Consider the following 22,858-nt stretch of genomic DNA (forward strand, 5'->3'; position numbering starts at 1 on the left):
CCTCAAATATTATTAAAAAGGGATCTTTGTTGTTTGCATTTAACTATTTAGATAAAGCAACAGACGAATCATGTTTTAAAACAGTTTCACTTAACTAGATAAGAATGAGGATAGTGTCTATACTCAATATCTTGTAATAACCTATAATGGAAAAGAATCTAAAAAAGAATATATATGTATGTGTGTATATATATATATATATATATATATATATATATATATATATATATATACAAAAGAAGAATGAGGATACTGTGTTTGATGGTCTTTATGTTTTTTTAATTTAATTTAATTTAATTTTTTATACAACAGGTTCTTATTAGTTATCTATTTTATACATATTAGTGTATATATGTCAATCCCAATCTCCCAATCATCCCATCCCCCCCTTTCCCCCCTTGGTGTCCATATGTTAGTTCTCTACATCTGTGTCTCTATTTCTGCCTTGCAAACTGGTTCATCTGTACCATTTTTCTAGATTCCACATATATACATTAATATACAATATTTGCTTTTCTCTTTCTGATTTACTTCAATCTGTATGACAGTCTCTAGGTCCATCCAATGGTCTTTATAAATGTTTAAATTATGAATTCCAGCAAAACTGACAACTACTCTGCTCTTCCAGTCACATTCATTTTCTTCAAGTGGTATTATATTCATCTAAAAAATATGCCAAGGATTAGTTTTTGAACTTGTAGGAAGTGAAACTCTGCTTCTTTATGTGATTCCTATCTCCTATTTTTTACAAACTTTGAAATTTCCACCTTGTCCTAAGATAACATGGGAATGCTCATTGATCACAATTCATATGATTCTGTGATTACTTACAGGTCTCACTTAAAAAATAAACACAGAGTTAAGAAAGTGGTACACATTTTATTCTAAACTTATTGCTACTTAGTACATCACCCTATCAGCAGTGAGATGATATTACATCAGGCAGTGTGTATGTTACCTGAGGGAGTACATCAGATTATGAAATAGGGTGCATAATTTGGGTTGGAACGGAAACACATCTTTGAAGATATATGACAGAGCTAAGAAAATATGTATTTCTAAAATATTTACGACTAAGTTCTGATTAACTACCAATAACTTGTCATTTTATAAATTCTTCTTCCTTTGAAATCAACATTTGGAAACATAATAGAAAACCCATGTTTCCTCTTTTAAGCTTAACCAACTCTGTTGAGGAAAACTTGCCATAAATAAAATGCACGAATTTTAAGTGTATAGCCAATGAATTCTGATGAATGTATACTACTATTACAAATAAGATATAGAATATTTCCATGACCCTCCCCCCCCAATCGTTTTGTACTCTTCCCCAATCTACCATCCTCCAACCAGGCAACCACAATCAATAGATTTGATTTCTATCACTATGCATTAGCTTTGCCTGTTCTAAATATACGTATACAGTTGACCCTTGAACAACAAGGGTTTGAACTGTGCGGGTCCACTTATGTACAGATTTTTTTTCAATAAATACATACTACAGTACTACACGGTTCACAGTTGGTTGAATCCGAGGATGCAGAACCACAGATGTAGAGGAACTGCAGATACAGAAGTCCAAGTATAAGTTATACACAAATTTTTGACTATGCAAAAGGTCGGTGCCCTTAATCCCTGTGTTGTTTTAAGGGTCAGGTGTACTTGGAAGTTTACAATATGTATTGTTTTATATCCAAAATTCTTCTGTTACAGGAAATGGTTTTGAGAGTTGTATTAGTTTGCTAGGGCTGCCATAACAAAGTATCACAAACAGGGTAGATTTAACAGAAATTTACTGTCCCACAATTGTGGAAGCTAGAAATCTGAAATCAAGGTGTCTGTCATGCTTGGTTCCTTTTAAAGGCTGTAAGGGAGAATCTGTTCTATTCCTTTCTCTTAGATTCTAGCAGCCTTCGGAGTTCTTTGGATTGTAGATGATGTTCTTATTGTGCTTCACATTGTCTTCCCTCTGTGAATGTCTGTCTTTGTGTCCAAATTTTCTCTGTTTATAAGGACACAATCATATTGAGTTAGGGTCTACATGAATCACCTCACTTTAACTTGATAATCTGCAAAAAACCTATCAAATAGGCTCATATTCATGAGTATTTGAGGCTAGGACTTCAAAATATTTTTTAATTGAGATATAATTGTCATATAACACTGTGTAAGTTTAAGGTGTAAAAATGTGTTGACTTGATACATTTATATATAGCAATATGATTGTCACTGTAGCATTAGCTAACACCCCTATCGTGTCACTTACTTCTCATTTCTTTTTTGCAATGGGAATAATTAAGATCTACTCTCTTAGCAACTTTGTTGTTTATAGTACAGTATGGTTGTCTGTAATCACTACATTGTGCATACTTATTTATCTACTAGTTGAAGGTTTGTACACTCAAACAACATCTCCCCACTTTCTCCACCCCTCAGCCCCTGGTAAACACCATTCTGCCCTCTATTTTTATGAGACAATTTCCCTAGGTACTTTGCATTTTCAGATAAGGAAAAAATTGAGGTAAATTAAGGAAGGAAAGGAAAATTGAAATGAATCCTCCAGGCAATGTAGACGTTCAGGTTTGGAAGGATGAATAAGAAGCAGAAGAACAGAAAGGAAAAGTCACTCAGGGGTTTTAGCTATGAGAGAGAGGAGGGGGGAAGGGAGAAGGAGAGGGAAGAGAGAGAAAGGATAGTTCAGTCCCTTTCCTCCCATAGAGGTATTTCTGACTTTCAACCACAGAATGCCTGGCATGGCACTGAAGAGATGAGAAAAGCTTGTAGGATAGCTCAGTTACAGCGCAAAGCAAAGACATTCAAAGGTGAAATTAAAGATCAAGGAGATCTCCTTGGCCACCAAAAAAAGCTGGAAACAGAGTTACAAAGCTCCAAAACCACTCTAGTGCTAAGATTCATGTCTTACTGAATAGGAAACTCCCAACCATGCTCTCAAAGCATTTGAAGCTGTGGTGAACTGAATCACAATAATACAATACTGTAAAATTCCTAGAAGATGACATAAGAGAAAACCTAGATGACCTCTGGTATGGTGGTGCTTTTTTACATACAACAGATTTGCAAAAGACAAATTTGATAAAGGACTGTTATCCAAAATATACAAAGAACTCTTAAAACTCAATAATTAAAAAAATGATTAAAAATGGATCAAAGACCTTCACAGACACCTCACCAAAGAAAAGACATACAGATGGCAAATAAAATATGAAGAGATATCCCACATCATATGTCACCAGGGAAATGCAAATTAAAACAGTGAAATGCTACTACACATCTATTAGAATGACCAAAATCTGTAACACTGACACCAAGTGCTGAAGAAGAAGTGATACAACAGGAACTCTCACACATTCCTGGTACAGCCACTCTGATGGTTTTTTAGAAAGCTAAACATGTTCTTACCATACAATCCAGCAATTGCATTCCTTGGTATTTACCCAAAGGAGTAAAAAATACATGTCCACACAAAAGCCTGTACATGGATGTGTATTGCAGCTTTATTCATAATTGCCAAAACTTGGGAGCAACCAAGATGTCCTTCAGTAGGTGAGTAGATAAAACGTGGTATATCCAGACAATGGAATATTATACTGTGCTAAAAAGAAATGAGCTACAAAGCCTTGAAAAGACATGGAGGAACCTTAAAAACATATTAAATGGAAGAAGTCAATCTGAAAAAGCTACATACTGTATGATTTCAGCTCTATGACATTCTTGAAAAAACAGAACTATGGAGACAGTAAAAAGATCAGTGATTGCCAGGGAAGGGCTGGGGAGAGATGAATAGGCAGAGCACAGAGGATTTTTAGGGCAGTGAAAATACTCTGTATGATTCCAAAATGGTGAATATATGTCATTATATATTTATCCAAACCCAGAGAATGTATAATACCAAGAGTGAACCCTAATGTAAGCTATGAACTTTAGGTGATTATGATGTGCTGAAGTAGATTCATCCGCTGTAACAAATGTACCACTTTGGTAAGGGATGCAGATGATAGAGGAGGCTGTGCATGTGTGGGAGCAGTTGGTATATGGAAATCTCTGTACCTTCCTCTCAATTTTGTTGTAAACCTAATACTGCTCTAAAACAATAAGGTATTTTTTAAAAAGTGTGTTAAAAGTTAGGCTGGTTTCTCCTCACCCCAATTTATGCCAGATGGGTTCTTCTATTTACTTTTCTGTTGATGGGTTCTTCTATTTACTTTTCTGTTGAAGGGGGACACCTCTGTATATCCTCCCTTTCATCAAGGACTGTCATTATCTGGAATGTAGTTCCATTAAGTTAATTTGTATTTTCAGCATTATGATGTTGTTAATTTTAAAAATATATAATTTGTAGCTTATCCAGCATATTTAATTGTCAGGGTGTGAATGTTTTTTGTAACTGTTTATATCCACACCACAGTACTATTTATAAACATACTAAAACACAATGAAATATTTTATACCTACCCACAGATATACCATTTCTGTTGCTTTTTATGCATCTATAAAGATTCAAGTTCTTCTGGTAATGAAAATTTCAGTTTGTTTCTCTCAAAACGTTTTTATTTTACTTTCATCATTTATGAATATATAAATCCCCACCCAGTTTGGCAGGCCTTTCTTTTTCTGGCAGCTCTTTAAAGAGATTTCTCATTGTCTTCCATCTTGCTTTATTTCCAAAGAGAAGTCAATGAGGAGTCAGACGTTATTTTTATTTTTATTTTGTTCACCATATCTTCTTGTAATGTGTCCTATTTGGGGGACTGCTCTTAAGATTAGTTTTCCTCTTTCTTTGGTTATCTGCAATTTGATTGTGATGTGTCTTTGTGGGCTTTTCTTGTTTTGAGCTTGGATTTTTTGGGTTGTATTTTTATCACAAATTTGAAAAAAAAAAGTTACCTTTATCTCTTCAGATATATTTCTACATTACAGCTTTCTTCTAATACTCCAATTATATGTATGTTTGACTTTTTAATATTTTTCCACAAGTCACTGAGTTTTTGTTCACTTTTTTCCCCATCAGTGTTTCAGTATAGTTAGTATCTATTGTCCTGTCTCTATGTACAGAGATTACTGGCGTTCTTTCTCTTGATAACTCTCTCATTTCTGGTACTTTGCCCCATAAAGTCAAGCCACCTGAGACTCTGCACTCCGATCTCAGTTCTCCTCAATTGAATAAGACTCTTCATGCTTTGCCTTGTTTTCCCTCCTTGTGCTGTGGTTTGGAAAGTGTCTCTAGGGCTCAATGATAAGGTTCATTTTTTTTAAATTCACTTTTTCAAGGATCACAGTTCTCTGCTTCCTTTTCTCCAATGTCTGAAACAGACATTTTACATATTTTTGTACAGTTTCTTTATTTTGTTTGTTTTTTTAAATTTTGCTTATTACGGAAAGGCTAAGTGCTAGTTATTCTGTCATGAACAGAAGAGTAAGACTATTTCATTTGCTGAGAATGACAGTTCTTATTCATTACAACCACATTTAATATGACATAAAATAGGCATAAAATAAATCAAACCTATAAGAAGAGGTTTTATTTAGAAAACTAGGTGCATCATTTCTACAATAATTATGTATTTCATATTTTTGTCAATTAAACATTTAAGTGATTTTCTGCAGCTGTTTTCCCTCTTGGTGTTTAAAATTACACATAATTTTTGAGAATTTTAATCACGTATGCATTAGTATTTTTATTTTTGATGATTAATCTCAAGAGCAAATACTTAAGATCAAGATAGAAATGAAACTGTCAAGTTTTTAAAAAATAAATTTGAATAAGTATAAGTGCACTAAGTTTTTTCAGAAAAGGAAAATGGAATATGACATCTTCTTGGACTCACTGTCAAGTATTTTGATGACTGCTTTCTATAAATTATCTTCAAAAATCCACATTATATCACATAAAACATTCTAATAGTTAAGGAGCTCAGAGCATTTGTGGTAAATTTTCAGCCTTTTTTATATTTGAGAACAAGATCCTGTATTTGCAGCTAGGATGTGGAGGTTGTACTATTTTCAAGATAGTTTGTAAAGATGAATAAAATTTAATTAACAATTAATTACTTTCAAGTATCTTGCCACAAGGCTAACAAATACAAATATTGTCTCTTTCTGTTTCTGCTCAGACTAATAAATTGAAATACTTGCAAATCTCTAAATATATCTAAGCTTTTGAATTTACAAGATGTCTTTTGGGGGTTTAATAGAAGTTTTCCTGAGCTCCCACTCTCCAGTCTGGGCTGAATGTCTCTTTTTTGTGAACCCAGGGAGTGCCCTGGGCATATTTCAAAAATATCACTTAATTGACAGAATTATAATAATCTGTTGATTTCTTGGTTTTCACCAGTTGATTTTAAATCTCATGAGGTCATGAATGGTATATTCTTTTTTTATCCTAGGCTCTACTACACAGACAATACAGGGTTATTATTTTATATTTGGTTAAATAAGCAAGTGAATAAATTGTTTCTGTATTCTAATTTGCATAAAAAAGATTATTTTAGTAGGAATATGAACTTTACTCAAATGATTGGGTGCTAACACTATATTTTGTGTCTTCTCTTACAGCCTCTTAAAACTGATCTACAATGGAAAAATTTCTTTTTTATCTGTTTTTCATTGGCATAGCAGTGAAAGCTCAGATCTGTCCAAAGCGTTGTGTCTGTCAGATTTTGTCTCCTAATCTTGCAACCCTTTGTGCCAAGAAAGGGCTTTTGTTTGTGCCACCAAACATTGACAGAAGAACTGTGGAACTGCGTTTGGCAGACAATTTTGTTACAAATATTAAAAGGAAAGATTTTGCCAATATGACCAGCTTGGTGGACCTGACTCTATCCAGGAATACAATAAGTTTTATTACACCTCATGCTTTTGCTGACTTACGGAATCTGAGGGCATTGCATTTGAATAGCAACAGATTGACTAAAATTACAAATGATATGTTCAGTGGGCTTTCCAATCTCCATCATTTGATACTGAACAACAATCAGCTGACTTTAATTTCTTCTACAGCATTTGATGATGTCTTTGCCCTCGAGGAGCTGGATCTGTCCTATAATAATTTAGAAACAATACCATGGGATGCCGTTGAGAAGATGGTCAGCTTACACACCCTCAGTTTGGATCACAATATGATTGATAACATTCCTAAGGGGACTTTCTCCCACTTGCACAAGATGACTCGGCTAGATGTAACATCAAATAAATTGCAGAAGCTACCACCTGACCCTCTCTTTCAGCGAGCTCAGGTCCTAGCAACCTCAGGAATCATAAGCCCATCTACTTTTGCATTAAGTTTTGGTGGAAACCCTTTGCATTGCAACTGTGAATTGCTGTGGTTGAGGCGTCTGTCCAGAGAAGATGACCTGGAGACCTGTGCTTCCCCAGCGCTTTTAACTGGCCGCTATTTTTGGTCAATTCCTGAGGAAGAGTTTTTGTGTGAGCCTCCTCTCATTACTCGTCATACACATGAGATGAGAGTCCTGGAGGGTCAGAGGGCAACCCTGAGGTGCAAAGCCAGGGGAGACCCCGAACCTGCAATTCACTGGATTTCTCCTGAAGGGAAGCTTATTTCAAATGCAACAAGATCTCTGGTATATGATAATGGAACACTTGACATTCTTATAACAACTATTAAGGATACAGGTGCTTTTACCTGCATTGCTTCCAATCCTGCTGGGGAAGCAACACAAATGGTGGATCTTCATATAATTAAGCTCCCTCACTTACTAAACAGTACGAACCACATCCATGAGCCTGATCCTGGTTCTTCAGATATCTCAACTTCTACTAAGTCAGGTTCTAATGCAAGCAGTAGTAATGGTGATACTAAAATCAGTCAAGATAAAATTGTGGTGGCAGAAGCAACATCATCTACGGCACTGCTTAAATTTAATTTTCAAAGAAATATCCCGGGAATACGTATGTTTCAGATCCAGTACAATGGTACTTATGATGACACCCTTGTTTACAGGTAAGAGAAATTAAGCAAATTTTTGTACTTGCTGTGCATCTTAGTGTAGGGCTTGATAATCTACTACTGATTTTTTTCAATCAGCAGTGCTACTCTGTGTTGTAATTAAAGTACTCCACTTTTTAAAGTATATAATGTAAGGCTTGTGAAAGGTGAATACATGTGGAGAAATATTTTGAATGCTGTTATTTTCAGAGAGTTCAAATTTATATTTAACATTATGCTTACTTACTTACTTTTTTCCCCTCATCTAAGAGATGTGACTATCAGAGAACAAGATTGATTTATCTTAAAAATTCAAAAACATACCAGAACTTACACATCCACATGAGTGTTCTTTCCTTCAAGGAAGTCACATTGGGAGGCTATACTCTTATCCCAATAATGCTGCCATTGCTCAAAGCATTTTTGGAATTATCTTTAGAACCTTCGTCATACTATTTTGAATATCCTCAGTGGTGGCAAATCTTCGTCTTTTGAGGGTGAATTTGAATTTTGGAAACAAGCAAAAGCCATTTGGAGCCAAGTCTTGTGAATAAGGTGGGTGATCAAGATGGATATTGCCATTTTTGGTCAAAAATAGGATGTAACTATAAAATAATGAGACTGATTTTTTGAGTGATTGAGTTATGTGTGTGTGTGTTGTCTCATATACACTGGTTCTTAAGACAGTTCCAAAGAGAAAGTTTATAAGTATTTTGAGCAGTGAAAGTATCAGTGGAGTTAAATACGTAATCTCTGGGTAAGGATATTGGTGGAGAATTTGCATCTGACTAAAGAATTTCTGGTATGTTTTTCTAAAGTTCAACCTCATTGATTTATAGTCACATCTTGTCCAATTTTCAGTTGGAAATATACATTTTTACCTCTCCATATAATTTCACTCATGATAGACTATTGTTACTCCTAGGAAATGATGTAAAATCATGGCTTTGAAATATACATATGTATACATGTGTGTGTATATATATATATACATACACACATATATATATATTTTGCCTTTCAGCTTTTCTGAAATAAGATCAAATCAGTTTTTATATACCCAGATGAATTCTTGAAGATAATTTGATTTTTGCTCATGTATGGAAATGAGAGAAAATTTTTTTAAAAATAAGCATGGGCTGGTAGGAAAAAACAAAACTGACCTAGCTAACCATGTGACCGATGCTGGGCAAGGTTCTACTTGGCTGAGTTTTAATTTTCTCATCTTTAAAAGGAAGAGATTAGAGTAAATGGTTTCTAATATCCCTCTCATCACTAAATGTATGGGGATGTAGACCACAATGCGTGTATATTAGCATATAATAGTTTGCTGTTGTCATACTCAGCTTTTCACTTAGGCTATGGATTATTTAACCCATTGTCAAAGATGAGCATCCACCCCTACCCCTTACTTTCCTGTAGCTCCTAGACATTCTATATACTTTAAACATTAGCTCTGTGAAATAGGTCCGTTTCTATTTTCCAAATTCCAAGATTTTAATCCTTCCATGACAAGTAAATTCTCTATGACCCTGAGGAAATTGCTTGAATTCCTGACCTTAATGTTTGTCACGTGTAAAATGGTGATAATGCCTACCTCATAAGTCATTGTAAAAATGAAATCATAATGCATATAAAGTGCTTAGTAATGCCTGGCATTTCTTATGCACTCACTAAGTGGTAGTGATCTCAGCCACAATACATACTCTAGCCTAAAAGTTTCTTGGTACATTTAGAACACATTGTTTAGGTTGTATAACAGATTAGCATTGCCAAGTCTTGAAATTTCTAAAACTCTTTCAGAGAAAAAAGAGAGTTTCAAGCCTTTTTTCCAAATTAAATCTTAGTCATATATGGTTGCTACTGAGTAGAAAAAAGTAGTGGAGAATAGGAGCCACAGAAGACTTTAGTGATACAATGGATTCAGAGATGTCTTAAACTCTTATCAAACTTTACAAACTATGTTGTGAAAGTAATTTCATCAGCCCACAATGGGGAGGATAAGGGATTTATGCTCTGGTCAACAGCTTTGCCCTGTTCATGATTCTAGGACAATATTACGCATCAACCTCATTTATAGATAAGAACATACTGGGAACCAAGTGTTGAAGACATAGAGAGGGTTGAGATCTGTAAATAAAGTACTTTAATCTTAGTAAGTATCTTAGTTATTAAAGATAGATTTACTGATTACCATTCCATAGTAGCTTATAACTGATTTGAAAAATAAATACTCTGAATTGCATTTCCATTCTGGTTTCTAATGCGATTGTCAGTGTTTTCCCTTCCTTCAAATTGGCTTTTAGTCACAGAGGTGTTGTAAGTGCTAAATGGATTTGTTTAGTAGTCAGATAATGTCACAGTCACACCTTTCAAAAGTAATTTGTCATAAATGATTTTTTAACCGTGGCTTTTATTAGGAATTCTGCTTTGCCAAGCAATGTAATTAGTCAGCTTGTCAAGACATAGTGCAGGCACCGTTAATAGAATGCAGAATCCAACAATGACTTTTAGCCATTTTGACTGGGTAAATATAAGATTAGATCATTTTCTCATATTTCATATGTTATAAATGTGCTGATCTTAATGAGTACTGAAATGAAACAGAACTAAAGTCATAATGACTGTGTGTGTATCTGTTTTGTTTTGTTTTTAATATTAACACAAATTCCATTGTCCCTCAGAATGATACCTCCTACGAGCAAAACTTTTCTTGTCAATAACCTGGCTGCTGGAACTATGTATGACTTGTGTGTCTTGGCAATATACGATGATGGCATTACTTCCCTCACTGCCACAAGAGTCGTGGGTTGCATCCAGTTTACTACGGAAGAGGATTATGTGCGTTGCCATTTCATGCAGTCCCAGTTTTTGGGAGGCACCATGATTATTATTATTGGTGGAATCATTGTAGCCTCTGTGCTGGTTTTCATCATCATTCTAATGATCCGGTATAAGGTTTGTAACAATAATGGGCAACACAAGGTCACCAAGGTCAGCAACGTCTGCTCTCAAACTAATGGGGCTCAAATACAAGGCTGCAGTGTGACGCTGCCCCAGTCCATGTCCAAACAAGCTGTGGGACACGAAGAGAATGCCCAGTGTTTTAAAGTTGCCAATGACAATGTGACACAATGTTCAGAAACTTGTTCAAGTCAGGACTCCTCTACCACTACCTCTGCTTTGCCTCCTACCTGGACTTCAAGCACTTCTGTGTCCCAAAAGCAGAAAAGAAAGACTGGCACGAAGCCAAGTACCGACCCACAGAGTGAAGCTGTCACAAATGTTGAGTCCCAAAACACTAACAGAAATAACTCAACTGCCTTGCAGTTAGCTAGTCGACCTCCTGATTCTGGCACAGAGGGACCCACATCTAAAAGAGCACATTCAAAGCCAAGTAAGTTTCTCACTTTGCCTGCTGAGAGATCCAGAGCAAGGCACAGGTACTCCCTGAATGGAGAATTAAAGGAATACTATTATTATATTAACTCACCGAACACATGCGGACTGTTTTCTAAAAGAAGCATGTCTATGAATGCGATGTTAATTCAGTCCAACAGTTCTGATGGGCATAGTGGAAAAGCAACTCTTTCAAATTCTGAGTGGATATTGGAAAGCACTGTGTAACCTATTATTTCTTTTTAATGAAAAAATTATTTTGAGAACTCACATAGGAAATTGGAATTTGAAATCCCAGTCTTATCTCTCTGATTCATGGCTAACAGAGCCATAGCGTATAAACCCTCTAGGGTATAGTTACTTCATATATACATGGATATATATGAAGTAACTTCATATATATATCCATGTATATATGAAGGTCATATATATAAAATTGTTTAGGGAAAAAGCATGACAGCAGTGCCTTCCCCATTCTAGGACCAGCTACCAGGTTCTGCAATAGCAGACCACAAAATGAAAGTTGTCATATGAAAAAAAAGTCTTGCATAAATAATGCTATTTCCTCCAGTCTTACAAAGTACCACCTATGGATGATTGGTATTTTTCAATGAGTAGATTGTATATTTTCTTTCAATGACAGTGGTGTTTGTTTTTAGGCAAATATTTTAGAGAACAGCTCTGTGTTGTCATGTTGTTTAAAATAAAATACTCAAGTATACCCAGACAGTGTTAAAATAAGTACCCTTCTAATCAACATTCTTGGTTCAGGTGCCTTAATGGTTCTAAGATATTTCTCATCTATGACACAGCTTTTTCAGTAGGAAGCAGAAGAAAATGCAATTGATTTTTCATTTGGCAAAAAAAGCCAATTCAGTTTTAAGTCACAGGCCAGTTTTAAGTCATATGCATCTGCCTGGGCATATGAAGGTGTTTTCATTCATTCAGCACACATTTGGTGAATGAATGAGCTTTATATTTTTCTTAATGCAAGTTAAATAGGGAAACAAAAATGCAAAACTGCCTTTATCAAAGGGATATTTATTTTTATCACCAAGTTAAATAAAAATCTTCTAATAGAGTTCTTATTACATTTATAAGCAATATAAAGTCATTGCTCATTAACCAGATAGTAGTTTCGTTTTTACCTTCTGCCCTGTAATTCTGAATTTGAATGTTTCTGTCTGAGTAAATGTATTTATTATTTGAACCAAAACTTGCGATGAAATTTAATTAGAAATTATACAACTTAGTGGGAATATGTCATTTAAAAAAGGATTTTTAATTTAGTCAGACAGTAATATTGCTCCTTGATAATATGACATTCTTGGACAGTCACTGAAATCAAGGTCTATAGAGAAATGTTCTATCTACTCGCTGAAATTTTTTACAATATTATATGGTAACTTAATGGTGTTTTATTAAGATCAGTGAACAGGACTTTGGGGTTTTTTTGTTATTGTTTTGTTTTTTTGGGTTTTTTTTTTTGAGAATAAGGTTCATGTGGGAATGTTGCACAAAAAATTTTAGCCATAGTATAATAAGATATGGACTTTATGTAAATTACTCCCTGGGAGTAAGTTAAACACACAGTAAAAGTTTAGTAACTCTTTCAGATTACTTGAAATACCATTTAAAACACAGGTGAGGAATGTCCATTGTTGGTTTAATTTCCTCTTGTTGGAAGCATTTATAAAATTTTCAGTTAATTTCAACTTGACCAAGGCACATATTATACATGATTTATCATGATGACATTCAAAAGTGGATTAGATGAAAGCAGTTAGAGATTACTTTCTGAGCAACTCATGAAAAAATTTGTCTAATGGGCTTTCATTACCTTAGGTGTTTCCTAAATGTCTTCTCTGCCCTGCTTCTTTTTCTGAAGTTTGTCTTTCACATTTCTAAAATATAATCAGCCTTCCTGGGTCAGGTATATAGTTCTTGTGAAGAATAAATGAGATCACATGTGTGGTATTATTTTGTAAAATCAAAGCATTGCTCAAAGTGAAGTGTATTTTCAACACTATTTCTGTAATAATGCTCTAATCCCAACTAAACATTTTTAATTAACACCAGTTACTTAATTCTTCATGAAGTGCTGATTGACAAAAGCGTATTATTTTTCACCTTCCTAGTTTTTACCTGCATAGTATCAAAATATCCTGAATATATAAAAGATTTCAAGACTTAAAGAAATGAATCCCCAAACAAGGAATCTCTGGCACAATGAACATTGTGGTCAAGGGGGCGCTGAAATCACACAGAACAGGCGGCAGCTTAGTGTGTCTACTCGAAGCTACTGATTAACTTATGTTCTATTTTCCAGTTGCCTGGATTTTTTAAAATCAATTTCCTGCTTATGTTTCTAATGAAACTTTAATTAAATATCTTTTATTTCTCATAAACATTTAGAACTCTTTTAATATCTAATCATGTGAAATTTTATTCTGTTTGACTAAAGCCATTGAAACCATTTAAATTGTTATTGCTTTTACAAGACTCTTTTTAGGGTGAATTAACCAAATGCTTGAACACTTGTTCTATAGGTGTTAAGAAGGCCTGTGTTCCTATCTTTCAAAAAGTTTATATTTGAACAAAATATGTGAACAAAAATTGGCCTATCAAGAGGGTCAGATGTTATTTGGTGTTGTTGATAAGTATATGAAAAATGTTTTGCTCAGGGCAGTTTCAGTGTGAAGTGGCTGAAAGATAAATCTATGGGAAGGTTGGGGGTGATTAAAGGTACCTGGTATAATATCCAAAATGCAGTAGTTACTCAGATGAATGAATGAGCAAATGGATAGATGAATAAATAAGTGAATGGAGCCAGGGAAGAAAGCTCAATATTAAGAATTTTGATTAATTAACACAATGGAGATTTTTGATCCAGATATTATATTACTATAAGCAAGAAATTCTGTCCCTCTTGTTGTTTTTCTTTCTGTCATTTCTTACATTCCTTATTTAACCAACTACATATATGTGATCCAAAGCATATGGTTTTGCTGTTTGTTGTTGCTGACTGTGTATAGGTTGTATATATTGTTTTTGCTTCCTTGTTCTTAATTATTCTTCTTTAATTTTTAGCCATTTTACACTATGGTTTCAGTTTGTTCACTAACAAACTGACAAATAATATATTTACAGATATTTACTCCAAACTTTTTTTAAAATTATATGTATTTCTGTGTTACTTTTTGTTTTGGATAATTGTCCCCCAATTTGATAATGTCAAACTATTACTGAAGCACGTCTTTTTAAAGAAAAGTATATGTAATAGATAAGTTCCATAAAGGAATAATAAAGCATCCGAAGTAGGCTCAAAATCGTAAGAAGAAACGAAGTTTGGTTTGATGAATATTATTTATTTTTAGTTTACAAATAGATTAACACAGAGGTACATTAAATACAATAATTTAAATTAGATACAATAACACCATTGCTGAGGACAACACATTTTCTACATTTTTTTTCTAACCATTAAATGTACTAGTTAAGTTGAGGTAACAGTAAGCTTTTTTATGCTTTTAGACAGTTGATTTTAGCTACTTTGCAGATATAGTTCACTAAAAAAGTTTTAGAATGTAAGTTTTTGAGCTATTGTAAGCCACCTATAGACATAACAAGTTTACTACCTGAATGATACATACTTTCTCCACAAGAATTTAAAGAATTTTTAAAAATTATATGTCTTCCATTGTCCACAGGAATCTTCTTTTTTTTATGAAGTATTTTCTGCTTTGCCTTAAAGCACTCAAAAAGTACTTCCAAACTAAATTTTAACTATTTTATTTGCCTGTATTACTGTAAAGAAATTAATATTCATTTATAAAACTAAAAAATTAATAAAACAATTATCACAAAGTTCACATCAATAGACTTTTACTTCCTAAATTTTAGTATTTCCCCTTCTGTTTATTCATAATAATAAAGTTAAAAACAATCATTAAAATGCCAGTAGTTTAAAAAATTTCAAAAACATAAAGCATCTTCTTGTACAAGAATTGTGAAGGTAATTGGGGTGTTTCTTCCAAAGAAGACTGCAGATACGAGCCCATTTTCTTCTCAGTGTGGCAGAATTCCAACTACATTTTATAATGATAAGCAAGCAATGTTCATTTATTTTAGACAGAATGAAGACTATGTACCCTCTTCTCCTTGCTCAGCCTTCCCTTGAGTCTCAGGAAGAGTCCAGTCTTTCCACTTCAACAGCGTATGTGGATGCTTCTGTGTGTGTGTGTGTAATGTGTTTTGGGGAAAGGACTTCAGCCCAGTGGTGGATTGGATGGGAAAAGGATTTTTCTTATCTTCCTCCATTGGTAATAAAACACTAATAATAATAATAATGACAATTTACCTTATAATGTTTGTGAGTTCAGTGTTAGTTGAGGTAAATTTATGGATAAAAAATATCTCACTTTTAAAATTTCATAGAGGAAAGAGGAAATAACCAAAATTAATGACTAGAATTTTAAATATAACTGTTTCAGAGCTCTGTCTTTCAGATTACTCAGTCCTTTCTCTCCCATGCTAGATAAATACATGCTGAGATTACAAATACAATTAGTTTTGTCAGGTTTGGGGTGGGTTGTTCGTTCATTTTTTGCAACAGAAACCATCCTTCTTTTAGCAGTACAGAATAAAGAATGGTAAACGTATTACTGGAATCGAGTCATCCTAATCGTGGTGTTATCTGAAGGGGGACATAGAAAGTAACAGTTTGTAACTGGGAGTATACTAAAATATGAAATTACCTCTTTAAGGTAATATTAATGCATCTGCAATTTCATCAAATATCATAAATACTCAATATAACAATAATCAGTGTACCACTGTCTTCTGATTTTTTCAGCTATTTCAAAGTCAAAACTTAGGATCTAAAGTTACCATCAACATGAAGGGACTTATAGAATATACTATGTGGGCTCTACCATAATGTAATTTCCTAATTATTTTTTTTCTGTATAATGCGAACATGTCTTGTTATTGCTTTCATGTAAAACCTAATCTCCAGAAGTCATTGTAAATTTATATGAATATTTATGCTGGAGGTTTTATCAAAAAAGTATTTTGTACTGTTCTCATCACACTCACCTGTGAACCCTTAGAATGACGTTTTCCTGAGACACCTAATTTTTTCTTATAATTGTGTCCCTTCTTAATGACTAGAGTATTTGCTTTAAAATAGGACATTTGGGAGGAAATAGAATGTGTACTGTACAGGGCTATTTAATGATATTAAACATTTATAGTCCATTGGAATATACATATGAACATTTGAAGGCAGAATGTTTGCATTTAGAACATTACTGTTTTATATAAGGATAAACTGGTATTCAGCAAAATATGCTATTATTATCTTGGGGGTTATTGAATAATGGTTTATATTGTAAATTATTATTTTATACTTTGCGTGGTGAATATGGTAAAACTACATTTCCTGCTTTGGATTGTTTTTCCTTGATGTATCTTTCCATATTAATCATATGCAACTCTGGTCGAAATGTTAACTTTGAGTAAGGAAAATGAATAGAAGCCTGATTTTCTTATTGAACTCTTGCTGTAAAAGTGCATTCCATATTGATAATTACTCATTTTAGTAACTAGAACAATATTTTTAAAAATTCTGCGTTTAGAGTATTATGTATGAGGAAATAGCCATAGAGAACTATGAAGTATTATAAAGTCAATTGCAATTAACCCAAGAACTGGTAAGTTATTATCAAAAAAAATGTGTAGATAACTCTTTGTTAAGATGAATCTTATCAAGGTTTCAGTGTGAAGTATTTTAAGGTCTGTTTCATAAAAAATGAATTGTTCATGACACTGAAAATTTTATTCCCAGATGCTTTGCCGACTAATGTTGACCAGACTGTCCAGGAAACACAGGTGAGATTCTTGTTACCTGTCACATGCTTCGGCACTTAAGTGGGTATATTCTTTTATAAATGAATTTTTAATTTTTGTTTTGCTAGTTTATGTAACTTGTTGAAATTTTCCATTAAAACTTACTCGATGCTCAGTGGTGAAGTTCAGTTTGGTTAAGTGAATTTCCAGTTCCTAAATTTAGACATACTTCTGGTTAACCAGAATTCTTACAATTCACATTGTAAGAATAAAGGGAATACTAGTGTGACTTTGGAGTCACATTTGTAGTCGCACATGATATCATGTGTATTTTTACAAATATTTCCCAACGTGAAGACAGTAGCTTGATAAGAATATATTCACTCCTATCCTTGAGCTCCACATCCTAACAGAAGCTGAGATAATATATTAGGCCTCACCGAAAGTGGATGAACAGAAGTGTTTCATGTATATGAAATGAATGAAGCTGCTATAAAATGGAGCAAAAGACTACACATGAAATATTCATGGTATTCCTTTTGTCAGCAACCAATTACTCTTCTTGGTTTTCTTTTCTTTCTTTTTTTTTTCAAGTTTCAAATGAGTATTTGATTCCTGCATTTTAATTGGATCAGAAAGTGTGTTTCCAGAGCAGAATGACACTTTAGCAATCTGTTCAAACAGCTGGATGCATCAGCCATTTGCTTAAGATTTGGCACAGAAAAAATATTCTGCTTTTAAAAGTTCTTAGAAAAAGACATTGATTTATTTGTTGATAGTAAAAATAAGCGTCTTTTTTTTTTTAACATTTCTTATTTAAAAGATAACAGTAACTTGGACCATTGTTCTGGGTTTCCCCTAAAGAATTCCATTCCCAAATCAAACAAAATGTTTTTCATCATTTCTTTACTGAATTTAGGGTCCCATTCCTATGCTGCAAAAAAACAAACAGATGGCTCACTGGAAACAATCTATAGCACAGGGTCGGGCACGTACTTGGTGTTAATAGAATTGAACTGACCTGCATGAAGGTGCCTTTGTTCTCTACCACCTTCCCTTTCTTTCTCTCCCTCTCTCCCTTTCTTTCTTCTTCCTTTCTTCCCTCCCTCTCTCCCTCTGTCTTTGATTTGAAAACATTAATTTATCATGTAACTTTGGACACCTGGCTGTTCTGAAAGAGAATATCCTTAGAAAGGAATTAAAAAGTCAAGCTTCCCCTATCAGAAGCATGATCCAGAATGGTTCTAAATGTTCTATCAAGATTTGGAAGCAGGAGAATCAATCTGATCATCTTTCAATTACCAATTAAAGCAATTCTCCAAGTATTCATATTTTGTAGGGCATGTTACATATTATTGTGTTTATTTCCTTATTTTACCACAGTGTTAGAAGTCAAATTTAGAGAAAAGTAATCTCCTTGGGAGTTTGTGTGCTACTTGAGGTAGCAAAAGGCTTGCCAATGTGATAAGTACATAAGATTTCTAATAACGATTTTCTTTGTCCCAAAGTAATTAGTATTAGAGAACTTTGGAAAATATAGCTTAAAATAAAAAAATAAATGTAAATCTGTCATAACCCACCACCCAGATACGAATACTAATAATTTGGTGCATGATCTTTCAGTGATTTGTCGTTTCTGTATGTAGTAAATTCATGTGTACATATGTGTGTTTGTATTAGATTTCATAGTGAATGTGCATATGTAGAATATGTCACCTATTTTTAAAATTGTATGCTCTTTATTGAGTTCCTTTTTGGAAACATTATGTCATAATGTCATAGCAACTTTCCCTCCATGCTTTGGCTATTTTGTTTTCTTTCTACGAGCATTAGCTAGAAAAATAAATCCACAGGCATAGAAGAATGTTAACACAATTTAGTGGTAATACAACATTTACTCATCAGCCAATTTCTTGCTACATTTCTGTTATCAGATGTAAGTCACCATATGACTTCAGTGCAACTCTTCTTGTTATTTGATAAATGATTTCTGCAATAGCAGGCTTATCATTTCTACAACTGTCAGCACAACCAAACAGTAATGTCCCTTTGAAGAGACTGTGACCTGTGTGCTAGTCTTCTCATGGCTTTTCACACTGTCAGCAGTACTTTACCTTGTGAATGAAGTGAGGTAGAGAGCTGGCAGAGGTTCCTTGTGCCCACAGCTTCTTATTTTTTTGGTGGGGAGATGATAGTGGGATAAGGAGGATTATACAATTTTAGTTTAAGTTTATATTCCCTGTAGGATGGTAACATACATGTCTTTTTCCACCCAGTGGCAAAATATATTTTCCAAACATTTGGACACTGCCCATTGCCTTAAATGGAGATCAAAATGTTCCTTATGTATATAGACAATAAAATAAGTAAATAAACTTAAAACACATTTTTTAATATAATAAAAAAAATGTTTCCTAGGTGACAGTAGTAGTTCTTTTAGACAAACTATTAACATATAAGTGAATAAAAAGTTAGTGTGGATTAGAAATAAACAGCAATATTAAAACAACTATGGGAAAACACAGTTTGGAAATCGTATGAACTAAGAGCTGAGCAGCAAAACAAATGTGTGTATATGATTCAGATATCTTTCCAATGTTTTTTGTACAAACAAGAATGACCAATATAAAATATTTGGTTCTGTAGGGTTTCTTCCACCTATGATATTACCTTCAAGTAAATTAAAAAAAAAAAAAAAAAAGAGTAATAGAATAGACATTGCAAATAAAAAAAAAATAATGAGTAATAGAATAGATATTGTAGAAAACATTTAACTATTTTTATAATAAAGCATACTTTTTGACATATTTATTTGAACATTACAGAAAATCAGAAAAAATATATAGAACCCTAGTGTCAGCAATGACCTTTAGAAATCATTTCCTTCTTTTTAGATATCCTAATTATATAAGACAAAAAATCTCTCATAGGTCTTAATTACATTCAGAGTAAGAGCAATAACAGTTTCCCAAATCCATTCAATGTCGAGGTATTTTTTTCTTCTTCTAATGTTGAGGTAGCTTTAATTTCTCCTTTTATTTGTAGTACTGTTGATAAGATTGTGCAGTGTTTTGCACGATACCCTTTCACTGTCAAATGAGGACCATTGACAAAACATCCTGAACCTACCCCAAATTCATTATTTTTAGTTCTTATAACGTTTTAGCATAGGTATTATAGTCTATCTTGTTTTTTCTTTGTGATGCTCTTGTAATTTTGTGTTCCATATTTGGATCTTTATGGAATCATTATGCTTGTTTATTGATAAGTAAAAAGTGTTATTTTGAATCTTACATATAAAATTTTTATTCAACTTCATATTATGTCATCGTTTCAATAATGGCAGATTCAGGGCAGACAAATTCACACCATTGTTCCCAAAACCGATTGCTATTTCCTAATCTTCAAAATAACAACTTTTTTATAAACCATAGTCCTACAGTTTGTTAATGTTATTATGTAATGTGAAATTGAACCAAAAACTCTTTAAACTATGTCAGCTTATAGAATCATTAACTTGATATTAAAAGAAAGTTTGTTATTCTGGAAGGATTTATTATTTCCAAAGTCAGACTAATTATACTGTCCACTATATTTTTCTTCTAGGTATATTTAGTCTTTTCTATATTACTACTTCCTGAAATGAAATTTGGTATAGTACAATCACTTTTTTTTAATCAAAGGGAACATATTACTGGATATACAAAAATAAATAAAGATCTTGTTGATAACCAATTTCACCAAAATAAGCTGTGCTGTGAATCCAATAGCGAGGAATTTAGCTATTTCCCATCGTAGTTTAAAGTGATTTTTGTAGTGTTTTCCTTAGAATGAATATTCCAGGCAAAGTATGCTAATGATGTCTATATTTCAGTAGTTTCCAAGTAATTATTTTTTAAAAATCGGATACACATCTATTATCTATTAACAATCTTCAAACATCCAGTAATTCTTTGTTCAATAATTCTCAAAAATTATCGTTTGTCTCAAAAATAACTTCACTTATTCCGATTAACTATTTTGAAATATTTTCTTAAGTAAAATATCTCTATAGTATTTTGCCTACCTTTACCACACAAAGTTATCCAAATATGTTCTATAGCAACACTTTGATACAGAATATTTGAAGTTAAGAAGCTATTTTTCATCATTCATTTGTTCCATGCATTTTATAACCCTCAACTTGTAAACATGTAGTTGTTTTTGAATGGAAAGGAGAAAAATTACTTCTATTTCATATTATGAAATTGTATATTTCTCAAAAGTTATTTTCCATCTTATCGAAGTATCGAATTTATACACATATTTGAAAGCCATGAGTACTGAGAACCCATGTTAGAGAAAAAACATTTTCACAGTTTGTTATTTAAATATTTTAAAATTGTTTTTTATATGATTTTCTTTCAAAATCATGTTAACTATGAAATGCCTTTGCTTGTGAGTTATTGTCAGTTTTCACATTTATTTTATTTGTTCTGTGGGTGAAGAACTAATTAATGTAGATGAATTTATTGTCTTCACTATCAGTAAATGCATAATTAAATTTTATAAAACCTTAATATGATACAAACCTTCCAAAAGAATATATTAAAAAAGTAGAGATCACGTAGGTTTTAGATATGATGAACAAATTTGATCTAAAATGTTCATATTTTAAAAGCCAATGTGAATATTTGTTAAAGCCTGAATAGCATGCATTAATGAATAAAGTAACTTTTTTTCTCTTAATTTGAGAATATAAATGTGAAAATCAAAGCAAGGAAAAATGCCATTCCTCAATTTGGCTCTGACTTGCATAACTATTTAGTCTTAAAACATTCAGATTCCTTTCTAAAATGAGATTTTTTTAATATATTCAATAATTTGAAATTACCAGGGAACATTTTAAGTGCTGATGTGCATGTCTAAATAGTATCCAGAAATATATCTAGTATTTTGTAGCAATAAGCTCCTGCCTGGGTGCTTACAGTTCAGTAACTTCTAGATTGCTAGCCCAGTGATCTTATTAGCTGTGTGTTTTCTTTCTTCTCTTTTTTTTTTCTTTTTTCTTTTTCTTTTTCTTTCATTTCAGAGGCCGGAGTTAATCTGAAGAGCACCACTTCTCTCTCTCCTGAAAAAACTTGCCACTGACATTTTTACCAGACAAAATTTAAAAATGTTTCAATTCACAAAGGCTAATTGTTGAACTGGTGTCCTAGAAGAAATTGTCCACAGGAGCTGAAGCAGAAGTCTCTGATGCCACAGAACTGGCTCTATCAGACCATGGTTCATCCCCTTTTAAAACCAAAATTTTTTTTCTTCTGACCTACAAGTATTTTTTTTTTAAAGAAGGAAAGAAAAAAACCTACATTGGCATCGAGTTCTGTATCAATCCATGTTACATTGCCATCCATGATTTAAGACTGTAGAATCTTGAATAATCTATATCACTTTAACAAATAAATGTTTTACTATGACAGAATTTGCACACTGCCTGATTTGTGGAAACCTCAGTTGCTTCAAGTGTGAATGGTGAAGTGATGATTGTAGGAACTAATAATACTATTTTACATCTATGTAGTACAAAAACCTTAGGGGATCACAAATTGCTTTATAATATTGGAACTAGTTCTTCCATGACTGAAGTGCACCCACTTCTATGGGAGA

General features: G+C 33.1%; 1 protein-coding gene across 3 annotated transcripts in view; it reads left to right on the forward strand.

The window, feature by feature from the left end:
* LRFN5 (leucine rich repeat and fibronectin type III domain containing 5) overlaps positions 1–22,628 on the forward strand; it is a 262,043-nt gene extending 239,415 nt beyond the window's left edge. For 2 of the 3 annotated variants that reach the window (XM_007164154.2, XM_057541923.1), the window contains 4 exons: positions 6,574–7,978; positions 10,648–11,360; positions 17,211–17,254; positions 22,284–22,628. In XM_007164154.2, coding sequence (XP_007164216.1) covers positions 6,594–7,978; positions 10,648–11,360; positions 17,211–17,254; positions 22,284–22,301 — 2,160 coding nt within the window. In that variant the 5' untranslated portion in view covers positions 6,574–6,593 and the 3' untranslated portion in view covers positions 22,302–22,628. The remainder of the gene's footprint in view (positions 1–6,573; positions 7,979–10,647; positions 11,361–17,210; positions 17,255–22,283) is intronic. The other variant, XM_028167308.2, reaches the window with a different exon arrangement.
* Positions 22,629–22,858: the final 230 nt, after the last annotated feature.

The sequence above is a fragment of the Balaenoptera acutorostrata genome, chromosome 3 (assembly GCF_949987535.1).
Source record: "Balaenoptera acutorostrata chromosome 3, mBalAcu1.1, whole genome shotgun sequence".
Taxonomy (NCBI): domain Eukaryota; kingdom Metazoa; phylum Chordata; class Mammalia; order Artiodactyla; family Balaenopteridae; genus Balaenoptera; species Balaenoptera acutorostrata.